This window comes from Phasianus colchicus, chromosome 9, assembly GCF_987193195.1.
Source record: "Phasianus colchicus chromosome 9, bPhaCol1.hap1.1, whole genome shotgun sequence".
Classification (NCBI taxonomy): Eukaryota; Metazoa; Chordata; class Aves; order Galliformes; family Phasianidae; genus Phasianus; species Phasianus colchicus.
In genome coordinates this window covers 16,699,277-16,719,964 of record NC_143444.1, presented here as the reverse complement: position 1 = coordinate 16,719,964, position 20,688 = coordinate 16,699,277, and the positions used below count along the sequence as shown (strand labels likewise).

General features: G+C 35.8%; 1 protein-coding gene across 8 annotated transcripts in view; it reads right to left on the bottom strand.

The window, feature by feature from the left end:
- The window catches only part of EVI5 (ecotropic viral integration site 5), an 89,870-nt gene that overhangs the window by 30,816 nt on the left and 38,366 nt on the right, over window positions 1–20,688 (bottom strand). For 6 of the 8 annotated variants that reach the window (XM_090146345.1, XM_090146338.1, XM_031614817.2 and 3 more), the window contains 11 exons: window positions 20,447–20,590; window positions 19,324–19,413; window positions 19,132–19,229; window positions 17,835–17,895; window positions 16,044–16,097; window positions 13,938–13,970; window positions 13,238–13,384; window positions 6,439–6,573; window positions 4,059–4,199; window positions 3,460–3,618; window positions 1,759–1,905 (listed from right to left, as the gene is read on the bottom strand). In XM_090146345.1, coding sequence (XP_090002471.1) covers window positions 1,759–1,905; window positions 3,460–3,618; window positions 4,059–4,199; window positions 6,439–6,573; window positions 13,238–13,384; window positions 13,938–13,970; window positions 16,044–16,097; window positions 17,835–17,895; window positions 19,132–19,229; window positions 19,324–19,413; window positions 20,447–20,590 — 1,209 coding nt within the window. The remainder of the gene's footprint in view (window positions 1–1,758; window positions 1,906–3,459; window positions 3,619–4,058; window positions 4,200–6,438; window positions 6,574–13,237; window positions 13,385–13,937; window positions 13,971–16,043; window positions 16,098–17,834; window positions 17,896–19,131; window positions 19,230–19,323; window positions 19,414–20,446; window positions 20,591–20,688) is intronic. The other 2 variants (XM_031614818.2, XM_031614819.2) reach the window with 2 other exon arrangements.

Below are 20,688 nucleotides of genomic sequence, written 5' to 3'. Positions count from 1 at the left end.
AACAGCACCAGAGCACAGCTTCAGATGTCTTGAAATAACAGGAAGAAAAATATACTCGAACATCAGCTTCCAGGGAAATCAGGATAAAAGAACTTGGCAAATTTAGGGAAATGCAAGTGTAGCTTAAAATCTTTAGTGCTACATGAGCTTAACATTTGTTTTGCTCCATTATATTATATGAAAGACCACTGAAACTTCAGTTTTGATTATGAAGTTGTTGCATCAGTGACATCTGAATTATTTTAACTATTTTAAGTATTTACAGAGCAAAACTATTTTTTCAACTCAACCAACTCTATATTCTCTATATTTCAAGCCAAATCAAGTCGGTAGCAACACTACTTAGTAGAGTGACACTGAAACTACTTCTGGTAGTACAGTAGGTAAGACAAGTGTTGTTACTGCTGTAGCTTCATTTTCCTTATGGAAAGAACTAAGGGAAAACTAGCAAAAAGTTGCCAATTACAGATTTCACAATATGGCTTTGATTAACGAAGACAAGATGAAATCTTATTACACAACTGAACTGATTACATTGATGCATTACCTTGAAGAGAAAGGCTTACAAGAAGAAATCAAGTTTGTAAGAACAATACATTATAGGAAAATTATGCACAGAGTGCCAATTCCTCTGCAGACTTAACTTTGCGATAAGCCACTCAAGCTACACTCTTGACACTATTTACGTTATCAGCAGAACCTTTAGAGGGGAATACAGCCAGTCCTTAAGTTATATATTGTTAAAATAAAACACATGTACATTGAAAAAAACACCCAGCTGGTAACTGTTGTATATGAGCAAAAAAGAGAAACGAATGTCTGGATACATCATGGACATAACTAAGATGTGATCAACTTACATTATGTAACAGCATCTGCTCTCAAGTTGCTAAATCTGCAACCGCAGTACAATAAGCGGAATTCATTTTGTTACAGGATGAATGTTAACACACTAACAACTCATCTATTTAGAAATTACTGGCCACGCAGCGCCAGGCTGATTTTATAATAACCTCCGCAAACACCTTTTGGAAACAGAGTAAAGTTGAAAGCTGTTTTAATGTCTCCAGTACATTAGGTCTTAATTATAGCAATTTCCAACTAATATTGCACTTTGAGATAAGTATCAATAGTCATTTCAGGAAAAGTTTCATCCAAGCTAAAATAAAACTTTGTTTTCTTTATTGCTTTTCCATATTGCATGCACATGACTGAAAGAGAAATTATTAGGGACCGGTTATGTATTTAGTTATGAAACTAAGTCTGGGATGAAAACATCAGGTAGAGCTCTGGTGCACTGACGTTAATGAACACTTTCTTGCCCGGTATTTTTAGGCTGATCTTTTTTAAGCTGTTTACTATTTAGGTGGTGAATACCCTAATACTCTTCTCTATTCATCTTTCCATTCAAAGAGTTTTTACTGCCATTTCTGAACCCAAGCTAGTTCTGTAGTAATAGCATTGAAGTTGTCTTCTGTCACTAAGACAATCAGAGCACACAGCGATCAGAATCTGTTGAGTAGAAGAGTCTTTTTACTCATTACACACAGACAGCAGTAGAGAGTAGAGCAGAACTACACTTTGAAGTCAAAGTTTATCTTTGTGAGACCACAAAGAAACAGCTCTGTCAAAACCTCAAATGATTCTGAGATGGTAAATTTAAGATGACTTTGTCAAACTGGAAAATAAAGAAAGTAGTGGAAAACACTACAAATTACATATATAAAAGCATGCAAATAGTCTATTCATGTTGTTTACCTTACATTCAATCTCCGCTTGTCTACGTTTTGCTTCATTCAGCTGAGCAAGAAGTCCTTTGTTCTGTGCAGTAAGATACTGTACCTTTTCTTGCAGGCTGGTGACCTCCAGCTCTGCCCTTCGCAAATGGTTATTATTGATCTGACTCTGACATTTATGACAAGAAAAAAAAAGAAAGCACATCAATGAGAGATCTTTCATATTAATTTACCTCCCTAAAGTCTGACAAGACAGACTCAACAGATCATTTACTATAAAAAAAACTTGATGGAAAAACATTCAGAATTTTTAAAATGCAGACAAAAGTTTGCATGATGTTGTTTTGTTTTTTTTTTTACAGCCATGATATTTCAAGGGTTCTTAAATAGAAAATTCATTTTAAGAACAAGAACATAAAGTTGCTATACATGTTTTGACTCATCTTGTACTTATGTAAGTCAAAGACTTTGTAAACTTGCACCCCAATTACAATTACTAGCTGGTGCAACCACAAAACATCAAGTATATCAGAAATACTACATGCACACTTCTCTGACCAGTGAAATTCTGGAAGTAATACAATACAACTAAGATCAGTGCTTTAATACAAGACATTTTTTACATGAGGCCGTGCATAGATCAACACAATCTGAGAACCACTGCGTTTGTTTCAAATGACAGCTCAGCAGCATAAACACATAGACTCGATGTTCAACACTGAAATGAGAGAAACCTAGAGGTCTTGAGGTTATTGCATGTAACCCAGAGTGCAGAATACCTATGCCCCCTACTGACTACAACAAATAGAAAGGAAAAACAAGAAAACATACATAACAGTATTAATGTTTAAATACAAGTTTTAGAAGGCAAGAAAACACTTTTATCCAGTTACTGTAGAATAAAGTGGCGCCTCTACCAGTAGTAAGCTACCACATATTGTGTAGCCATTCTCTCCCTCTTCAGTACCACATCCTGATACATGGGAAGATTTCTCAGAAACCTGTTACAAACTTACCAGTCAACAGCACATTCAATATCACTTCAGTGGAGAGCTCACAAATTAATATGAATGTACCAACTGTAGTGCACTTTCAGATTTGACCGGTTAACTTGCACTAGTTACATAAAAAGGACCTTAGCAGATAAGTTACTTCTTGCCTATTCTGCACATTTCAATAATGCTAAAATATACTTTTTCTTCTTAGCAGGTGAAAGGTAAAGCTTCTGCTGAAAAGTGACAATAGGCTATAGTTATACCAAGATTCCTGCTTAGTAACCATATTCGTGCTTTCAGTAGATGATCTAGTACTGGCAATTTCACAAGAAAAGCAGTTACTTTAAGACTTGAAATTACAATATGTGAATCATCAATTAGGTAAAGGTTTGTGAAGGTGGAAATACCTTAAGCATACTTTTGTTAGCATCCCTGGAACAACTGAACAGATAAGGATTCACATGCATTCAGTTTACCAGTTAATCCAAGTAAGAAATTCTGAAAGCTTAGCCCTGTAAGGGACATTAAAGTATGCTAGATTGATTGTATGCATTTGATTCTCCCTCCTAACCTAAGATATGAAGAAAAAGAGCAGTTTAAAAAAAAAAAAGAGACTGACATTCTAGAACTAAAGTCATCCTTATAAATGGTACAGACCATTAAATGGCATTGGTCATCCGATGCTAGTCTGGCACCATTCAGGTCAATTCATATGCTAAATATCATACCTGTGTTTCCATCTCCATCATTCTTTGTTTGGTTTCTTTCAATTCAGCCTGAGTTTCTGCTTCTCTCAGTCGGACTGTCATCAGCTCATCCTGTAGTTCATTCACTGTATTTTTTCTTGGAGGATCTTTCCACCTCCCAGTGGTGCGAGCTAGGTGACGCTAAAAAAAACCACGTCATTGCTGGTATCTCATCTTTCCCGATGTTCTCTAACTTCATTTAAGTAATCTCCTTTAAAGAACTCCTTGATGTCTCAGCTGTACAATGCAAAGTTGCTAAGAATGCTACTTTTAGGTCTAAAAAATCTAGAAATCTATACAAGTTTTAAGAATAGAGAATTAAAAAGCCAAAGACAGTGACTCCCAACTAGATTAAGTCAGAGGATTTCAAGTACATCTTGAAAAACATCTACCAGGATGGCTGGTTGTTAGTACAGGCCTCTCTGTCATCTGCAACAGCTAGAGAACAACTTCCAATACACTTCTGAAGTCTGTGATATTTCACAATCCACAGTCACTAGATCATAGTTAACATGTCTCAAGATTTTCTTGCCTTGTTATCATCCAAGAAGAAAAAGAGAACAATGTCTTGGTACCCATACCTGCCAGTGTTCCTCCAAGTCTTTGACTTGCTGCCTTAGTTCTTTGAGACCCATCAAAGCTTCTGCTTCTCTTAGTTTTACTGCAATCAGTTCTTCTTGTAGTCTAGCAACGTTTTCCTCATCAGGGAGAGCGCTGTTCCTCTGGAACAAGGAACATCCTCTTAAACATGCATTTGAACAAAATAATGCTTAGCAAGATCCACTCCAAAATACAAATATGAGAACTCCTATTGCTAACCAAAATTTCTTAATAATGCATCTCTTATAAAGTCCCTAAAAAAATATATCTAATGACTACAAGTATGTTTCAACTGCCTATTTCACTGGATATTATCCCTCACAAAGATTATTTACACTACTTTTAGCACATTAAAAAAAGAGGAAAGATTATGAAATAATTGACAAAAATAAAGCAAATGAGAAACAAAAATTACAACTGTAGAGTTACAGCTCTTACTCCTTTTCCTAAATGGAAATTTAGGTTTTGGAAAGTAGATAATTTGCCTTTGAAAAAGAAAAGGTATGTTGACAAAGAAACAATTAATATTTACAAATAATAATCAGTCAAGAAAGCTCTTAAGTGAAAGTTCATGGATGTATACAAAGACATGAAAAAAGTAGAAAGACTGGAAAGAGATAAACAAAACAGCAATCCACACTACAGAAGTAACTTAGGAAAAGTGATGAAAGGATGAAAGTCTGGAGAAAAACAAAAACACTAGAAGGAAAGGAGGACAGTATGCCCAACTAAAGTTTCCTTTTGTTGAATCATTGGTCTCCAAACACTCGAAGTTCAATTGTGCTTCATCACTTTCTACTATACTTCTCAGTAGTAATTTCTAGCAAAATCAAGTATTTTGTAGAGACACAGTGTTGGGAAAGCTTCCAGGTTTTCCTGAGAGTTGAGTGAAATATTTCAACATTAACACAGCAAAACCACCATTTACTAGCATGTTCCAAATCATGGGCTGTAAACATTAGAAACCAAGAAACTGACTGTTTCTTAATGTTTACATTATGGGCAGTATAGCCATTCAGGTCTCAGGCTACCAAGCAGAGTTTTTCCAGACGACTGTTAGTGACATGCCACATAAAGAGTTGTATTTATAGAAATTGAGGGGAGTTAACTTGAGTCACTTTCTCACGTGCCTAAGTTCATTAAGGACTGACTAAAATATTTCTTGACATCCAAAGTTTGCCTGGTACATCAATTTTTTCCCCACAATTCCAATATCTTCATATTTACAGTTTTCAGTATATGCTACTTCCTATAGCTCAAGAGAAGTAGTATTCTCTTTCTAAATTTTTAGAGAATCACAGGTATACAACCTTCTGGCTATCCCAGGCCACAGTGAGTGACTGTCCCAGGCTACAGGGACTGTCTTGGGCAGCATATAAAATAAATACATAACATAGTTTAAATATATCAAGTAACAACACATTTTAAAATGAAATACTAAAACAAAGAGGACAGTAATAACACATTTTAAAATGAAATACTAAAAGAGGACAAAAAAAACTAGCAGATTGGACATGGATGCTAGATTCTGACCTCTTACCAGCGTAACTACAACACTACTATTCTGTCAGATTCCCAGTCAAGCTTTTTAAGTAAAATCTTAACTAGATGAGTCCTGTGAAGTTAATAAGTTTTGTCCACATTCTTGAATATACAGCTTTTTCAAGTTTCCATAGGGAAATAATCTCACAAAACAACATATGATCTGAAGAGTGTGCTTTAAATAAGGTCAACTGTATTTTTCTGTTTTCTGTGAAGAAAAACCTGACAGCAAATAGAATAAAGTGTCTGACAGATTGTTTGAATACAGCTAGGGTTCTGGTGTCAGAAAGCTACAAAATGAACTGGCACCTGAAAAGCAGAAGAGTTTCATGCTAAGGACAGCAGACACACTTTCCTGCCCATAACAGAAAGTGGAAGAGACTCAAGAACTCAAGACTGGGGAATGGCAATTTTGAACTCCTCTTTTGTGTTCACTCCAACTATTCATAGTTCCACATCACTTCAAGGCTTACCACAGGCTTGCTACTCATTGCAGAATATAGTTTTGAAACAGCTGATGTTTGCTGTTAAGATCCTACCAGAATTTGCATTTTCTAACACAGGCACAGGAAAAAGCAATCATAGGCCCTCCTCAATGTAAACATCTTGTTTAGTTTGTATTACTGTTTTTTTGATACTTCTGTTTGGTGTGGCTTATTTTTTGCTGTTTGTTTTTGCTATAATCAACTTCAAAGTTGAAAAGCATCTTGCGACCATGAAAACATATGTCAATATAGAGCGCAGTACCACGAAGAACTACAGGGACCTGCATTCCATCTCTAGCACTATTTTATACCGAAGATCCTGGGCTTGGTTTACCTTTTCCATCTCTAGAACTTTATCTTGCATCTCCTTCAGGGCACAATGGGATTCTGCTTCACTCAGCCTGGCTTGGACCAGCTCTTTTTCCAGCTGTAGCACAAAGTCTTCACTGTATCGTGAACTGCATTTATGCTACAAAGTTTGCAGAAATATATTTAGTATGAAGCACAGATAGCTCAAAATGGGTCTTACGTGTCAGATTTGAAGTGAAAAACATACATTCAAATGCTTAAGATTAGAAATACTTTTTTAAGATACAGAAGGTCTACTAACATGTCTATCCCCGCTGGTATGCGTACAAACTCTATTACTACTCTTCACAAACAACTTCAACCATACAAGACCAAAGGATCAGACTGAGATCCCTCTGAGTACTCATGAGCAATGATTCATGCTTTCTTTTCAATGTTATCCAAACTGAGGAAAAAAAAGAAGGATCTGTGGCTATTTTGTGGCATGTTGAAAAAAGGCTTAAGGTTAGCTATTTACAAGGTTAATCTGAGGATTTCTCTTGATCCCTACTCAAACTTTGATTCAGCAGAAGCCTTCCATAACCTTGGATTTAAAATAAGTCACATATGCTTCAAAGCACTGTTACTTGGGTTTGCCTCTTTATTTCACTCCAACCTTTAGGCTCTCATTTACTCACGCAATATATATTCTTCCTTATAATATATTTTTAGGATAAGCCCTATGGATTTAAGAGGAAAAAAATATAGGACTAAAGTAGTAGTATATCCATTCTAGATGGATGGCATACCAATAGCACAGGTCCAGTCTACATCAGATTGGGTACACACAAAACTTAGTCCAAGTCTATTACTACTCAGCATTACACACTTTAACACAGTACTTCAGTATTAAAATATCAGTTCAGAATTTAAAGCTACTCTTTCTGAACTTTAGGGGAAAGAGAAAAATCTCACAATCGGAGTCAAGTTAATTTATCATTAACTTATTTGATTGATTAGTCAGAGCTTAAAAGTAAGAGCCATCATTACACCTGCTTAAGTACAATTTTGTAAAAATGCGTCTTTCAACAGATAATTTCAACTGAAATCATATTCACTACTTTTTAGTCCAGTCAATAGTTCAAAAACACATTTATTTTCCCCAAGTGACTTTAACATAACTTGAGATTTGCCACCACTGTCAGATCTGCATGACTTGTCATGGCATCCTATATCAGCATTTAAATTACTGTTATCCAGTACTGTTACAATACTAAAACCATAGCTGTCCAGTTACTGATTATGCACAGCTACCCCAAATGTTTATATCAAGAGGAATTAACTGAATACATCTTTGATGCTGTTAACTACACTGTGACAAATTAATACTATACCTGGATTCATAAAGAAAGTTCTATTCAATCTACAAGGCAATTTAAGGAATATTCCATGAATTTCTATAAAGCCATATCTTGCTTTGCTTTTGCCTCAAACAACTTAGTTCTTCATATAAAAAAAAACCTCAATTAACAGAAAAGTTTTCAGTTGTATGCTGCTATTAGGATATAACATTCCCTAACTTTCACTGCACAAACTTCACTAACAGAGCAAAATAGGAATTTATCACACATGATTACGTGGCCACAGAAGTATTTTCTTATTTTTATACTTGTATATGTCAACTACATCTAACCCATATCTACTAATCAAACTTACCTGTTTACTGATACATTTTTATTACATTTCTTAAAATACACAGGATATGAATCCACAGAGTTACAACAGAGGGGTATACACAAAACACTGGAAGACAAGTGTAGCCTATGCAACCAGTTTTCAGCATCACAGAGACTATCCATTTAAAAGTGCTTGACCTACTTAGCTGCACAGTTGAATGCACCAAGAACAATGCACAAAGATATTAACTTTTCCTTACACAACATTGATTTAATACGTACTGTTTTCAATCTGCATATTGTCTTCACACAGCAAGTAGCAGAGGTAGCCCTGAACTGAAACGTCAGGCGAGAATGGATGGACAATGCCAGTGTGTTTCTAGAATCACTGCACATGACAGGAGAGCATATGTAGCGCATGAAACAATATGCAGAGACATAGAATAGGCAACAGCTTTCTTCTTCCTTAGCTGTTTGAACAAGTTTATCAAATGACATAAACAGCAACTTAGATGGAGCGGCGGACTCTCAGTTTCTTGTTCCAGATTCCACAAGCAAAAGAATAGGAAACAAAAACGAACACAGCATGCTTTCTTTGGAGTCCTTCTAGACTTTCCAGGAAATGGAGTGGAAATAATGGATCTGAAGAACTAAATGCATCCTGATTTGGCAACAACAAATGTGAGTAATGTAAACAGCTTTGGGCTCACAGCTTTTTTAAATCTGCCTTCAGACTTGGCCTACTCAAGACACAGTCAAATGCTTCTAACATACCTAGCCACAAAGCAAACATCAAAAACAGCCATGCCACTCCTTTAAACCCAGTCTTGACAGATTGGCAATAAGGTATAACCAAGATCAAAATAAATTCTTAAAAATATTCAGAAGCTCAAAGCTGTGATTTTTAATTTTAAAAACAGAAGGTTAGGTTAAATTACTAAAACCGACAAATTTATAATCAAATTGATGTTAGAAAATCCTACTTTGTTTGCTAAATATCTGTCTTAATAGCCTTTATATGTTTGCCTTAAGCCCTTGTATTAGTGTCAAAGAACACCACAAATCCACATTTCTGAGCACCATTCCAACCTTTTCACTATAGAAACACTTTTTCTTGACATATCTTGAGAAGATGCCTCTATAACCTAGAATACTAAAAACCCAGTTTTACAGTCATTTACCCCTGAATTAAATCCTTGTGCTTAGCCTCACATAACTGATTTATTTTTTTTCCAAATTATTCCTTCATGTGCCACATAGCAAGATTGCCAAACATTCTTAATATGACTTTTGTAATGTATATAAATGTATCTGTTTACAAAACACCTTTCCAGTTTCCTATACTGCCCAATTAACTTACTTATACATTTAAACACTAACTATAGTGCTTCAATGAAGTATTTTTGAAAATTCAGAACGTAAAGTATATTGTAAAATAAAGTGAATGAAAAAGCAAAACCTTTGGTAAGGTTGCAATATTCATTATAAGCTTATTCTCCCTATGTCAGTTACCACGCTCTTCGTTATTAGTAACTCCAGTATGAGTTTCTGAAATGAAACTATTGAGAATGCAGTTGCTGCAACTATAACCAAATATATGGCTAAGTTACCCTGCAAAATGCATATGCTTTCATCAGAATATTTAGTCAATTAAACTTCCGACATTTGTAAAACACCTGGTGGGCTTTCTCAAAATTAAGAAATAAAGCACCTTTAGCTTCCCAAACTGCCTCTTACTCGGTAGATTCAATTCTTAAGCATTCAGACCAATGATCAGGCTGATCACTAAGAATTCAAGTATTGCTAGGAAAGACTGATATTTGTTTTCTGGAGGTATGTTTAATGGCTGAAATCCTTAGATTATTTGTTTTTATATACCCAACAAAAATCTCTTTTTAAAAAAATTTCAGAAAAAAAAACTGCAAAAAAAAATTACCTCCAGGAGCACATTAGAACAGTCTCACTGCCCTCACACCTAATCCCTCAAACACCATTGCCCTCAGCATACCTGAGAACAAGATCTGTCAGGCACAACTTCATCTATAAAGATCACAGTTGACCAGAACTACTGAGAAGAAACAAACTGCGTTCCTCTTAATCTTCCAGTTGCCCTCCACATGGAAAAGTCTGTGGCAGATTTCTCTATTTAAGACCTCACTTGCCACAGCAGCAGATTGGCAATCGTTTTCTTCAGAGGCATTTAGACAAATGAACAGCTGAAGCAGTGAACTCCAATAGTACTTCAGAATGGTGTTTTAGCTTTAAAAATGTTTCTCCTAGGTAGCAATATAAAAAAGTATATGCATTATGCACTATCTTTAAAAACATTACACTGTTAGTTGCTCCACAGAAAGATATAAAAGTAAAATGATACATGAAGTCTCCATCTCAAGCCTTACTATTTTATGCTTCCTTCCCCTCCTTTTCTACTTCTGTTTCCAAATGACCTAAAATATATTCATAAATATGTAGAACATATTTGATGACTCTTAATATGCAATTCATTATATGAACATCAGCACAACTTCCAGGTCATCTGAGATGAGAACTATAGCAGAAATTCCATTACTTACACTTCAAAAAAATGGTAACAAATACCTCTAAATAGATTTAAGACTTCACTGTTTCAACTAAAAAACTCCCTACAAATATTGCAACACAGAAAAAATTAAAGCTGCATGTAATTTGGACTTCAGTTGTTGGAATACAGCCAGAAAGATGTTCTTCTACCCATCTCAATTCCCACCCCTCAGCAAAAGCATCAGAAGGGAGCATTTCTTCAAAGGCACATACATACTCTGTAAGATCTTCAACATTTACCTTTTTTTAATCCACCCACCCATTTTGTGCTCTCACAGCACAGCTATAAATAAGCCCCAGATAATATTTAAACACAAATCATTACTTTTTTTTTTTTAAAGTAAGGATAGGTTAACTTTCTTACAAGTACTGTGGCTTGTACAATGTTCTTGCTACCATGATGAAACAGAACTCATAACTGGAAGAGATTCAGGTTACCAGGTATGAGTGATAGATGCTGCACCTTCAACTGATAGACCAACTATGCAGCCATCTATCAGTACAGTCTGCAATCTTTTTTTTTTTTTTTGCTAACCATAAACAAAATTGAAGTAACTGGAAAAAAAACAATCAAAGCAGCTATGAAGACGATATTGAAAATGCAGACTGCCAGGAGCCTCTGGCATTAGACAGTGGTAAGATTTACTAGGGGATTCTTGAAGCAAATACCAGAATTCAGACAGAATTCGTGGCTTCCCACTAGGTGGTGCCCGAGGTGCAGCCACCTGCCACCCCCCCACACGTAGTTCCCATTGCTTAGGGCAGAAGTTTCACCACCTTAATTCAGTTGCTGTCTTTATCACCACAGTACAGTTTCTTGCACTTCAAAAATGTACCATCTAGTAAGTAAAAACCCCTCTGTAACCCCAGGAATTTGCAGCCTCAGCTCCAAACACACTCAGACTATTTCCTATTGTCACTCTCTCGCTTAAGTGGAGAAAAACAAAGCTGCAAGCACACAGGTTAGGAATTATGGCTTAAATTAGTTGTTCACTCTTGCATTGCTTTCTCTCTATTCCTGCAGTACCTAATCAATATCTTGTACCCACAGATCCAATATAGAAACAATTTTGCAATTCAGTTTCCCATATCTTTTCTCAGATTCCCATGCTCAATCTGCCAGGCTTCCCCATTACTGCCATCCAATAAGGCTTCCCTTTATAACTAAAAGCATTAGCTATCAATGTCACATTATTCATTAACTAGCAGATACAGTTGAATAATTTAACTCTGAAGAGTCACAAACTGAAATTTTACCATGGTCTTTTGGTCTAACTTGTTAATGAGCACAGGAAATAACAGTCACTAGGATTCCTCCACTAATACACACTCCAAGTGTATTATTGTATGCTTCCAAATTACTGTCATAATTAGACAGTAGGAAAAGGAATATTTCTAATCTATAAACATTTGTCATGCTACAATCTTTGAAGTGAAATAAAACTTCCTCAGTCATCATTTTTCCATGCTTTTTCCTGAAGAAAATATAGCTAAAATTAAGTAATCAGCATTACACATTACAGTGTCACAGCTCAATTACAGTGCCCTGCAACTATTCCAGAAGATGCATCATTTGTACAGCTAAATGCATTAAACAGAAATAATAAACTACTGTTGCATCTAAGTTAACAGTAAATCTGTTCTCCACCTCCCAAAAACAAATATAAGTGCCTCCAGAGTTTTGGTGCTGGGTAAAATAAACCATTGTGCTGCCCAATAAGGGAAATCCCTTAAGTAGCTACAGAATGCTTTAGTTCTAAAACATCACATTTCATATACCTGAGGTGTCTAGGGCTCCAAACAAGTACTTTCATACTACTTGTTTGAAGCAGTACAGGTATACTCACACCAACAATGCAAACACACAACGTATCCAGCAAGTGAAGATGGCATAAGCAGCCTCCCTCTATTGAAAGAGGATACCAAACTCCTTGCAAGTGACTTAGGGAAAGTAACTTCAGCCTCACAGTAGCGGTCTAAAGTCCTGCACACTGCACAACCTAAAATGCATAGTACATACAAACACAGTATTTGCTCAATATAGCAGCTAACATGTATTTTCCCGTTCCACCTGCACATAAATCCATACCTTTTAACGAACTCCTGTACTGACTCCAAAGCAAGAGATAGCTACTTCACTAATGTTTTGCAAAAAGAAATGCCAGGAAAATATGCACATATCCAGAAAAAATAACATCAATATTGAAGCACGCAACTTAAATGAGAAGCTAGGAAATGGCATCATCAACTCTCAAGTTTGAGTATTCAGACTGACGTAGTTTGCCATGGCTGGAGTTCTTAGACATGAAAAGGTTGTGTGCTGGTTTTGGTTGTTTTTTTTTTTTTTTTTTGCTGTTTTGTTGTTGTCGATTTTTTTTTTTTAAACTTACATTTATCCAGGGTATGAATTCCATCATCTATCAGTAAGAAGAGATCAAAATAGCATTTAGTCCAATTTGTATACTTCTTAAGAAGGGAAATCACAATACACAAGCATTTGTAAGGACAGCACAGACACCATGTCACAATGAGGAAAAACAAACACGAGTGAATGAAAAACATGAGATGATGTGCTGCCAGGCTCCTTACCCATTGCTGCTGCTGTTGGAGCTCCCTGATGGTACTCTCAGCTTGCTCCAGTTTAGTATTGGCCTCATCACTCTGCTGTTTGATGGTGGCCAGCTCCCGTTTTATGAGGTAGTTTTCCTCAGCCTCCTGGGCCCTGGTCACTTGTCCCTTAGGACATAATTATGTGGGTTTTTTCCCCTCAAAAGCAATTGAGGACAAATCCAAGAAAGACTGCCTTTGCAGTACTCAGGTGCATATTTCAGATTGATTTTGCAAACAGCATGGAATACAATTAGTAGAAATTGTTGGATGATGTAGTACTAAGCAGCTGCTTTAGTACTTTGTTACTAAGCTTGATATCCTTTCAGCAAGCACAATTGTGTACCTGCATTCAATAGAAGTCAATTCATGCAATATTACTCAGTTGTACATGCAAAGATTTAAGTTTGCAATATTCAATTGAAGTGTTAATAACGTTTCAATCCATTTGAAACAAAAATTTCCACCAGAATTACATTAGGTTAGAAAATTATTATAACGTGCAACTACTGGCTTTATATTTTTTAATATATTAAACAACTTTCTAGTAAGAGATTAGCTATATATTTATTCCAAATCAACAAGGCAAGGATAGAGAGCAGCATGCAAGTATGCATGCATTAAAGCAGTCTTTTTTCTGAAAGTAGAAAGAGTCATACAGTAGAAGACTAGAAGACTATACCTGTATCAATCTATCTGCCAAGGAAGCACTTTCCTACAAAGGAAAAATTCAGATAGGAATAAGGAAAAGAAAAAACAAAAGAGTGATAATAGTGACAAAAAAAAAAAGACTAGAGCAGAGAAAGAAAGTGTCCAAATTCTACCCATTTTTCTATACAGGCAACTTGTTTTTACAAAGTTAACAGCTCTTATGTAAGTTAAGGCAACACAGGCTGGAAATTGCAGGAAGCAGCCTTTTACTGCAACAGATGTAATGAGTCAGTCTTTGATACAAGCAGGTACCAAAGCCAGACTTCTGTTATGCTTAGAATTCACTTACAGGAGATTGGTTATTTTTATCTGAACACTACAAAAGGAACAAAGGCAACTCCACTAAGTGCAGAAATATCCATGCAGAACTAATGCTTCCACAAAGATGAAGCAGGGAAATTAAATGGTGCAAACTGAAAGACCTAAGTAGCAAATTTCAACTATGACAGCTAATATTTTGTTCTAATGAGCTTTAGCAATAACTCAAACAGTTCACAGAGTCTTTTCCCTTACCGAAGTACTATAAGAAAAGTGTGCATGCTGACAAGCACTGCATTTCCTTCACCTTGCTATAATTTCATTAAAGACATCTCCACTCTATCACCCTTGCAAGCACCCAATTCTCACAGATTCGATGGCATTCTATTCAGAGATGGTTAAACCAAGAATCTTATAAAAATTCCAAGGACAAAGTTTGAACTGGTTGATAGGAACTACCAGTTAAATGTAGTAAGGTTACATCTTAAGGTGTTTGCCATTACAGTATGCTAAGAAAATCACAAGTAAATCATTTGCGAGGATGAGGAAAGAAATTTTAAAAAGTTCCCAAGAGAAGAATTATATGAAGTTTTTTTTTTCTTTTTTACTTTATGATCTGTTCTTAGATGCTTTGATGACAAGAATTTTGGACGAGGATAATTAATATAAATATTTTTTTTCATTTTGAAACATTTCAATTCCAATCAGACCAGGATATTCTGAAAATGAATCTTGAAATTTAAAACACAGGATTTACAGGCACATGAGTTGTCTGGTGGCTCATCATTGAGTTCTTAGCAAAAAAAAAAGTCAGACTTCGATCCTCTGCAAATCAAGCATAAACCAAGGATATTTACTATTGTAAGTCCACGACAAAAACACTAACATCATCTGCTACAGAATTAAACATATCAGAGTCCATTCCCTTCAGTTAGCTTTACCTACAATTCAAGATCTGAAACAACTAGATTCATAGAATTTTTGGTCACAACTTCTTTTCACAAGATGTCCCTCACACCATGCATTTTTTCCCAAACCACAGTTCATTTGCTGAAAGGCAGCTGTTATTTGCAGTCAAAATTGGTAAGAATGTTCTCATGCTACAGCACACCTTCTTAGATTCAGTCTGTCACACGAAGCATGATATCAACGCAGGAAAGCCAAAGTACAATGCTTGCATGCTATCAGTACATAAGACAACAGTTATCGTGCACACCTGGACATTATATCCAGCTATAAAGAAGCCTAACAAAACCCTATTTTAGACTATATCCATGAGAAATTATTTTCCCCAGCTGCCTGTATCTGTAATTTCTACAAAAATTCCAAATCATTTAAGATGAATTAATAGCTGACAGCAGCAGACTTCTGTACCAAACGTGAATGCTGCAACATCCCTCTGCTATATTCAGTGACAACAATCTTTCACCTTCACCTCTCTGATTATTTTGCTCCTACATAAAAACACCTAGCAACTTCAGATTATCAGAAGTGAAGATTCTCTCACAATAACCTCTTTTCCACCCAGACATTACACTATTCTATGAAATCTTCTGTATTTTGATACTTCCAGTTGAGGAATAAAATGCTACAGAAGTCAGATATACCAAGATGTTCAATTTCAAATAAGACAGACAAACATTTATAAGCACTGACCTTAACAGCTTTGTTATTGCCACGCTTTTGGCTAAGCACTGTTAGTGAACGTTGTAAATCAACCACAAAAAAATAGTAAGTTATGAGACCCATTTCATATAAGATGACTAATCGATATAATGAATATGAACAACAGATTAAATTTGGTCACTAGCTTACTTACTTTTTCTAGTGTTTCAATGCGCTGCTTTAGGAGCCTATTTTCAGTTCGCAACCTCTGAAATGGAAACAGTTCAGAACTTTAATTCTCAGGTTATGGAAGTCTGCTAAGGCCAAGCAGGTTAACTTAAGAAAATGAAAACCAAAACATCTTATCACAGCTGCAAGAAATCAATATGAATACAAACATGAGCAGTGACTCTCATTTTAAACATCCTTTTTATTTGATGTACTAACTCAAAAGGCGAGTTTGTACAGCTTGACAGAACAAAGACAAGAAAGGTATCGTGCAACATGAAAGCAACTGTATTGGTGCCCTATGAAAGTCAGTGAACCAAAAGGCTTAACCACACAACACTATTAGCCTCCTCTTCATAAACAGAGCAGGACACAGTCCTCATGGTAAAGGGATGTGAAAAAGTAATCCCTTCACTAGGACAAGTTAGTGAGATGCTACAGAGGTTCCCCTTCTTTTCTTCTCAATAAAAAATTAATTTTACTTGTTAGAAACTATATGAACAATTATTTACCTCAAAGTAAGAAATAACTGTACTTTTTTTTTTTATCTGATGTATTTCATACAAATCTTAACTTGATAAGCCACCCCAACAGACCCTGATTGCAAGTAAAGAATGCTACCTGTCTTACTATTTGTTTAGAAGGGTAAACTACAAAAGCATGGAAAATTTCTGTACTCTCCGGTGCATGTCACTGAATTTTTCTGAAGAACTGCTGTCTGAAGTTGACATTGAAAGACAAACGACCAGAAATGCATGGCAAGAAGGAAGGATACAACTCACTACCTCTAAAAAGCTTAAATGTGAAAAGAAAACACAACATAAGCTTATTTACATAACAAAAGCAAATAAACGTTGCCATTAAGTATAGGAAGCAGGTCAGTCAGTAAAAGAACCTAAGCCTGTATGAGCAGATCTTAACTTGCAGGTTTTTTGACCAAGATCTCCTGAACCCCACATTATGTATCAAATATTCTGCAATCATTCTGTATTGCAGAATCTCCATAAGGAGAAGTGAATGCAGACAGGACACCTAACCTTATGTGCAAGGCATAAGAGAAAAAATAAAGGAATCTCAAAACCAGTCTTGAAGTAATTGAGAGAACTGTGATAAATTCTTCCTTAAAATGTTTTCCAAGTCTTCCACATGGGATATCCACATCTTAAAACAGCGTTGCGAACCTCATAAATGAGGTTGTCTTGTAAATCATAGTTTAGTAGCAGAAACTAACAAGAACTATGTACAGCAGGTCTCCACTGATCCCCTTCAAATTTGTTCACCAGAATTCTTATAGTCAAGCACCCTTTATGAGCAAACAGTCCAATACAAATGCTGAAAACAACAAAGTGGGAACCTCAATTACATGTTCAGCTACACGTCCTTCCTTCTAGTACTTAAAGAGGATCCACAAGAAAACTAGAGAGGGAATTTCTATCAGAGGCAATAGAAAGAGGATAAAGGGTAATGACTTTAAAGGACAGATTTAGATTAGATATTTGAAATAAATCCTTCATTCAGAGGGTGGTAAGGCACTGAAACAGGTTGTTCTGAGTCACTGTGGATTCTCCATCCCTACAGGTATTCAAGGCTAGACTGGATGGGGCCCTGGGCAACCTGATCTATTGGAAGGTATCTCTGCCTGTCTCAGTGGAGTTGAAGCTAGGTGATCTTCAAGAGGTCCCTTCCAAAACAATTCTAAGATACACAGATCAGACACATAATCCACATCTAAGAACTGAACTTAACTCTATAAGTAAATTTATAGAGGCTCTCTTACTTTAATTTCAACTTGTTCTTCCATTTCTTTTGTTTTTATTGTAGTGTATTCCTTTTCTAACCTAAAAAAATAGAAATAGTAAAGGATAATTAGAAAAGTTACTGACAAATGGTCTAATACCTAACAAGCAACAAGAAAATAGATTAAATTTCCTCCGTTTAAACAACCACTTGAAAGTTGCCAATACAATCCTCCTGTAAATACTTGGACTGGACATTAAAATTAGTTTAAGCACAGAAATACTTCTGCAGACATAAGCAGGCTGGACTACATCTGAAATGTGGGTGCTTGCTCATATAATGTTTATGAGATACAGATCTGAAATGGCAACGATTTGGAACAACAATAACCACTCAATGCAGTTACACAACAATCAATTCAGTATAGTCAGTCAAAGGAACACATTGCTAGGAAGGCTTAGAGGACAGAAGGATGCAAAGAGCTTTGAGGCAAGTCTTTTTGGTCTGTCTCATGCAAGCTCCAAAACTGCCCCAGTGAAAAAAATGGCAACAAGAAAAAACACAAGCTGTGATATTCAGTGCCTCTACAAAATGCAATCAAGTAAGTTTAGCCTGAATTGTAGTGTTTTAAACTGCAAGCTTTTATATTAGTTTTCAGAGAAAGCTTTTGCCCTGCAAGTTTGGGCTCTACTTCTTACTCTGATAGTGGACAGGAGCAGTAAACTTATTTTGAAAGACCCTAGAGACCTTAGCACATCCACTCTCCTTGCACCGCAATATACTACAAGCTGCCTGCCTTAAGAATTGCCCAACTTAACCCTGGAAAAGCACAAGAAGGGTAAATTGATTTATCAGTACGATTTACAGACGGCAGAAAAGTGAAGACATGCAACTAACCTTAAGTAGCAGTATTATACTCAGGATTTCAAACTCAGAATCAGGATTACCCTTACAATTATCCTCCCCTCCCTACTTCACCCTCAAAAAAACAAACAGAAAAAACATCAAAAAGCTACATACTACACACCTAACACCACCCCATCCCACAACAGACTTTCTATTCAAATCCTCCAAAATCCAAATTTTCTGTAACATGCAGCTTCCCTCAGAAGCTTTAGTTTTTAAGTGAGATTTGATTATATTCGAGAACAATAGTAAATACCACTTTAGTAGAATTCTCTTGCAAACAGTACTTCAGTTTTTAACTCTTCACAATATAAAACCCCCAAAAATTTAGACATGGAAAATTCAAGGTGAAGTAATGAGTAACTAGTTTTGAACAAACAAACAATAACTCCAAGCAATAGTATGACCTTTTCTCAAGATGTTATACCTACTTTTTCATCTTTTTTGCATTGTATTTGACTTGGTAAGATGCTTGGATTAATTTGTCTGGACCACTGTCAAACTGATGTGGAATGACCTTTTGAAAGTGCTAAAAGCAATCAGAGCACAAAATTACATATAAGTAACAGCTGCAAATAAACACACACCATACACATCTCTTAAAATATTATAATCTAACTTACCTGTAACATCCCTTCCATGTCAAGTTGCAGTAATTCTGCTTGGTTTGTCTGAAGTAGTGCTAAACCTACTCGAAATACTATCTCTAAACCCTGTAAATAGAAGTTAAAATAATATTCAACAATTAATCATAGTACTGTCAACGCTACAAGATGATTCCATTATTTAAGAACATTGGAAAGCTTACCCAGTTTCCCAAACAAAAGAAAGGGAAATAAAAAAAATCTTTAAACAACAGATTGATCCTGGGTTCCTTGTTTTGTACTGAAGACAAACAGTCAGGCTACTTATCCTAACACCAGATCCTCTTCAGAGTGCTACCACAGAATTAAAAATCTCTTGAATGACAGTTCTTTACATGAGCTTTACCAATAATTTTAAATACATTTGGTACTAATATACAATGAATAAAAAAAGAAACCAGGTACTTACTTCTCAAAAAAGGCATTTTTGTTTCAAACAAGGTATAACACAACTGAACAATTTAAACACATTCAAGGGAATGCTTGACTCAAGAATATCCTAGATACTGTACACAATCTGGAAGGAATCCACTTCTGAGTTAGTGTTTTCTAGAACATTATTGCAGAGGAAAAGCATAAATGGACTAAAAGCTTTGGTTTGTTACTACTTACATTCACCCAAAGCTCTAACCCTAGATACACCTTAGGCATCAGTGATAATTCCACTGAATAACTCCATAAATTCTTTTGGCTACTATCCATCCTCTAAACAGAAGCAGCTCTTCTATACTCCCTCCTCCTCATCTGCTTGTCCCCATGAAGTTTTAACATGGGCCCAAAAGATTTATTTTCCACCCTGAACTACTGAAAAATAGATGCCCCTGTTGCATGATGCTATCATATTACATCCAGAACTTCTGGCAGATATGATAACTCCTCAACAGGTTTAGACTATAAAGTTGCATACAGCATCTATGCTCAAATAAGTAGTTGCTTTTCCTTAAACTACATGTACAGATATCTTCCCCTACCAAACAACTGATAAACATCTACAAAGGAAGGGTATTTGAAATTTGCCCATCAGATCAGTCTTCACAGTACTACTGAAATAGCTGCTCTTAACCATTACTCTTGAAACAGAACATAAGTATTGAGTAGTTACCTCAGACATAAAGATATCAAATATTCTTGTTGCAATTGGTAGTGGAAAAGTTGTAAGAAATATAGTTAAAAACCATGATGATGCATACATAGAAGTGTGGAAACTCTGAGACTGAAAGTGCACATAAAGTTCTGGAAGATGCTCCTGGAGAAAAAGATGAGAAAAAAAATGTGATACATTTTTGCAAATAGTTTTTATTGTGCAAATGGCTCTGATATATGGGGAAAAATAACGGGTATTTG